At 50.7% G+C, this 5,224-nt stretch overlaps 3 protein-coding genes across 3 annotated transcripts in view; 2 read left to right on the top strand and 1 right to left on the bottom strand.

Moving 5' to 3' along the window:
* Positions 1 to 506, bottom strand: part of Pmar_PMAR005624 (molecular chaperone, putative) — a gene marked incomplete at both ends in the record, with an annotated part of 2,282 nt that extends 1,776 nt beyond the window's left edge. The window contains one exon of the mRNA XM_002782832.1: positions 400 to 506. Within this exon, the coding sequence (XP_002782878.1) occupies positions 400 to 506 (107 nt within the window). The remainder of the gene's footprint in view (positions 1 to 399) is intronic.
* Positions 507 to 906: 400 nt separating this feature from the next.
* Positions 907 to 2,111, top strand: Pmar_PMAR005623 (hypothetical protein; the record flags this gene model as incomplete). The annotated part of the gene is made up of 2 exons (XM_002782831.1): positions 907 to 1,256; positions 1,298 to 2,111. The coding sequence occupies 2 exons, from the start codon at positions 907 to 909 to the stop codon at positions 2,109 to 2,111; spliced, it is 1,164 nt and encodes a 387-aa protein (XP_002782877.1).
* A 497-nt stretch (positions 2,112 to 2,608) lies between these two features.
* Positions 2,609 to 5,148, top strand: Pmar_PMAR005622 (conserved hypothetical protein; the record flags this gene model as incomplete). The annotated part of the gene is made up of 2 exons (XM_002782830.1): positions 2,609 to 5,033; positions 5,090 to 5,148. 2 exons carry the CDS (start codon positions 2,609 to 2,611, stop codon positions 5,146 to 5,148), a joined length of 2,484 nt encoding a protein of 827 aa, XP_002782876.1.
* Between the last annotated feature and the right edge of the window lie 76 nt (positions 5,149 to 5,224).

Below are 5,224 nucleotides of genomic sequence, written 5' to 3'. Positions count from 1 at the left end.
CAGCACCGGTCCCGTGGGTGCACACTAGGGAGCTGATACAGAGGAAGTACGCGTCGAGAGGAGACAGGGACTGGGCAAGGAAGAGTAGTGATCTGAGGGCTAGCTGGGCGGGCGTCAACCTCGGACCGAGGCAGCGGAGGGTGATTAAGGCAGCGCACCTATCGCCGGTCGACAGGCGGAGACTCATGGAGGTTATCAGTGGCCACTCTGTCACCAGAAGACACTGGTGCAAGATAGATCGGAACTTGGGTCCTGAGTGCCGTTTCTGTGGGGCGGAGATGGAGGATGAGAGGCACATCATCTTCGAGTGCAGGCGCTTCGCGTTGGAGAGGATCAGGCTGAAGCGCAGGCTCGGCTGGAGAAGCTTGCCATATCACATAGGGAACTTCCTATCTTCACCCTCGAGGCTGCGGGTGCTGATGGGATTCTTGAGGAGGGTCTGGCCGGCCTTGGAGGGGCGAGATGTGGCCGCAACTCCAGCGGCAGCCACAGGAGACTCCGTGCATTGATGTAAAAAAAAAAAGAAAAAAAAAGAAAAAAAAAAAGAAAAAAAAAAGAAAAAAAAAAAAAGGAAAAAAAAATGTATAATTTCGTATTATTTGCCTCTACTATTCTTCTATTTCTTGTACCGTTTTATTTTCCCTCTACACCTAATTAATTACCATTGGCAGAGCCTCAGCCGGAAGGGGTTCACCACGGGGACGAACTATCTACAGGCCCCGCAGCCTGTGTGCCGCCAAGGCCGTATACTGCGCTCAGCGCGGTCGGCAAAAGGGCACCCAACAACAACAACAACAACAACAACTACAACAACTACAACAACTACAACAACTACAACAACAACTACAACTACAACATTGGCTCAAGATTTAGTTGGATTTCCACTAAATTTTCACCCCTCTCATCATGTCATCCGTTCCTTCCCTTCCTCGTCCGAGCCGCCTGCAGACAAGAGCTTCCTCCAGGGCTACGGCCAAAGCAGCGTCACCATCTATCAGCACTTCATCTCCAGCGGCAGAAGGAGCAGCTGTAGCATGGGCCGACTCCTCTGAGGAGTTAGACACCCACCGTGAGTCTCCACCACAGACCCCTCTTGACTGGGCCGAAGTCATCATTGGTGTTGTTAAGAATGTTCTAGCTATGGAGAATAAATATCTGAGTAATGCCAAAGCCGAGGCCATACTAGGTGCCGTTGACAATATCAAAAATGGCTATACTCGCATCTTGGAACAGAACATCTCCCTCAAGGATCAACTGTTGGAAAAATCTAACACCTCTCAAAGCCCCCCTCATATAGGAGTGCCCTGCTGTCCGGTACACCTACAGTCACTGCTCCACCACCTCCGAGTAAGACCATCATCGTGAGACCCTCGGCACTAGCTCAAGACCCTGTCTTGAAAAAGAACTCCATCGCAGACCTTCAGAAAACTCTTGGCAGTACCATCAGGGACAAGGCCATTACCGTGGATACCATAACTACTAGGCGTAATGACATCGCTATCAAAATTCCTGACACTGCCGACTCTGATGATATCATCAATACTATTAACGCTTCCATCTCCAACTCTGGGCAAGCCTCACTATCTCGCAAGCTGCAACCTGAGATTATGGTTTCCTTGGCTGGCACCTCTGATATCACTGCTGATAAGATCTTGCAAGAGGTTCCGAATTACATGCCGAGTGCTCGTATCACTGAATGGAAGATCATCAGGTCTAATGCCAAGGCCATTACCCTACGGCTACCAGCGGTGGATCGAGACCGCATCATTCGTGATGGCTTTATCGTCATTAATTCTCTAAGACTCCGCTGTAGAGATGTTATTGGTGTCAGAGCATGTTTTACATGCGGCTCATGCCACAACCAATCGTCGCCATGCCGGGACAAGAAAATGTGCCTCACCTGCGGTGGATCTCACGAGATGAGGGACTGTCCCAACAAGGACAAACCTCTCGACACCAAACGGTGCAGCCTTTGTAACGGCGTGGGTCATAACTTCCATGAAGGACCACCTTGCAAGGTCAAACTCAACCATATGAGGGAGAAGTACCTCCGTACGGAGCGTCTTCCCGGTGGACCGGCTTACAATGGCCCTTTCGCTGAGCTACTATGAACATCCGTGACACACCTTCCATCGCTTTACCATCTGCTGATCTTAACTTTTTGCAAATTAACTTAGGCCGCTCCTCTTCCTTACTTTACGACATTTGTAACAACATTAGTTTTGATATTTTGATTTGCCAAGAACCTCCTAAAAGGTTCTTTCTCGATAGCTATCGCACCTTTGCTGTAGACCCCGGTAACTCAAATACGTGTATTATTATCGCTAATAGTATTGCTGACCTTTTTGCGCTGAACCTCTCTGTCTCTAATTCGAATATCACTACTGTTACCTCCTCTGATTTAACGATAATCTCCTTCTATAATCCCCCTTCCCTACCTGACACTTCTCACTTGTGCACTCTATCTGAACTGCTTGTATCCGACGGAAACTTCCTCCTTGGCGGGGACACTAATGGGTACAGCCATCTTTGGGGTATCTACCCCACTAACTTACGCTCTCGCAATGCAACTGCCATCGCCTTCGGCCGAGAGGTCGAAAACTTCGCGATGGATCATGGCCTGGTATGTTTTAATGATACTGACAACGTCGCCCCCACTTATCAACATCCTGCTTCTGATGGCCAGACTAGATGCTCTACCATTGATGCTACCTTCGGTTCTCCGGACCTCCCTATAGCTGGCTGGCGAGTTATGACTGACTGCCCTTATGGTGGGGATCACTACCCCCTTCTCTTTACGCTGCGAGGTGGGTCTACGACTAGCGACGAGCGAGGCCCTCCGCACGATCTATGCGACCTCGTTCACTCTAAGACCGACTGGGCCTCATTCACCACTTATCTAGACCATCAGAAGGCCTACTATTACGCAAGGGAAGCACTTTCCCCCTCTGGTTGTCCTGATACCCTCGAATCTCGCATTGCTACTCTTCTCCAAGGAGCTGCTAGGACAAGCACGCCGATTCGTGACAACCGGCCCTGCAGATCCACTATTAACACTTGGTGGGATCACGAGCTTCGATCTTCACGATCTAAGCTCGCCAGGACCAAGAGGCAACACGGCTCCTCCTCGGACATCTATAAGAAGGAGCGTCGTGAATATCGGGATATGATTGCTAATAAGAAGATGGCTGGCTTCGCTGCCTTCGCCTCCTCCATTGAATCTCGTCCGGACTTCCTATCTAAGATCACCAGGGACCGACCTCCACCACCTACCACTATAACGGGATTCCCTACGGTCGAAGGCACTGTTACAGCCCTAGCGGATCGCTATCTTGGTGACCCTATTCCCCCGCATTTTCTGGACACTGTCCGGTCGCCCCCTAACTCTGGATGGGATAGCCAAGCTGGCGAGGGTTATGTTGACTTCCCCCTCGGCATTGTGAAAGAGGAGCTCTCAAAACGGGGTAAAGATACCTCTCCGGGATCTTGTGGTATCCGGTGGGAACACCTTCTCCATACGCCGGACTGGCTCCTCTCTGAGGTGTGCCGCCTCTTCCAATGGTGCTTTGATGTATCCGCCACACCACTTCATTGGAGACATTCCACGGTACGCTACATCCCTAAAGCCTCTGGGTATGGCACTGCAAAGGGCATCCGCCCCATCACACTGTCTTGCACCTTGTGCAAATTACAGGAAGCGGTCATTGCTCGTCGCCTCTCTCCCTATACAGAAGCGATTATCCGATGTGATGAACACTTTGCCTATCTCCCTCGTCGATCCGCTACTCTTATGGTTGACAAGATGATCCACTATGCACAACAGGGGCTCAGCGGCAAACTTGTGAAAAAGAAGCCTCCTTGGGCCATAGTTGGTCTCGACCTGAGTAATGCTTTCGGCACGGTGCCACATTGCAAGCTTCTGCAAGGTCTACAGAGCATTGGCATCCCCACCAAGGAAATCGAATGGATAAGATCCTGGCTAGGACCCAGGCTTAACTCCAACCGCTACCTGGGCATCGACACCACTCGCATGGCCAAAGAAGGGATAGGACTAGCCCAAGGGAGTGTTTTATCTCCGCTCTTATTCGTCTATTTTATGCATTATGTGATCAGTGCCATTAAAGACGATCTTCCTGACGGACCCTTTCCCTATCGATGGTTTGTATATGCTGACGACTGCCACCTTGTTTTCAAGTTCAAACCCCGAAGCTCTCAAGAGGACAGGGATAGTCACATTCACAATTTTCTGGATCGACTGTCCACTCTGCTAGGGTTGTACAATCTCTCTCTGTCCACTGAGAAGACTGAAATTCTCACCAGCTATGTCTCACAGGCCTATCCAGCGAAGCACATTGGTATTTTGGGTATTACTATCACCAGAAGGCTGAGCTTCCACCTACACCTGAAGGCCAGACTATCCAAGTGTCATGGTATCACTCTGAAGGCGTGGCGTTATGCTCGGAGCTCCTTTGGAGTCTCTCCTGATTCCATCCTTCTACTTGCCAAATCCGTCTGGCTACCTACACTCTGCTATGGTCTAGAAGTCTGGGGTACTACCCTTGCTATCAACAAGAGCACTCTGCTGATCGACTCCGCTTACAGGAAAATTTTGAAGTTAGCCTATCGGCTTCCCCCCTCGGCGCCCAATTCCTTTGTGGATCTTCTTTGCGACTCACCATCGCTATCCTACACCCTTATTGACAAGCTGTTGGTCAAATCTATGCACTGCATGGAGCACCCTCCTGCTCCAAGCTCGCTACCAAATCATTTCAGTTGGTGCCCATCACTGTCGGATAAGTGGCTCCGCATCCTTCACGATCGGCTTCCGGACTATGGTATCACTGATTGGTACGCCCCTGGCCCCCCTATCCCCATCGACGTTGCCAATCGTATCATCATCGAGGATACTAGACAGGCGGCCATTACCAGGTGGCGCAGCCTATCTGGGATAGGTATCGATGCCTACACGGATGGCTCACTGGTCAAGGACGGCCTGAAGGCCACGGTTGGTGCGGGGTTTGTGGTGGTACGGGGTACAAATGTCACAGAGGACTTTGTGAGACTTCCCGCGCACGCTACCATCTTTCAGGCCGAACAGGAGGCTCTGCTGCTCGCCGCCAACTTCCTTCACCTACATTGTGCACGTGACGAACCCTGCTGTATCTTTGTCGACTCCAAGTCGGTCCTTGTCTCCTTGAGGAATGGCACCCTGAATCATCGTTTA

This window comes from Perkinsus marinus (assembly GCF_000006405.1).
Source record: "Perkinsus marinus ATCC 50983 genomic scaffold scf_1104296938120, whole genome shotgun sequence".
Lineage (NCBI taxonomy): Eukaryota > Perkinsozoa > Perkinsida > Perkinsidae > Perkinsus > Perkinsus marinus.
The sequence above is the reverse complement of the archived record's forward strand: the minus strand, read 5'-3'. Positions and strand labels throughout refer to the sequence as shown.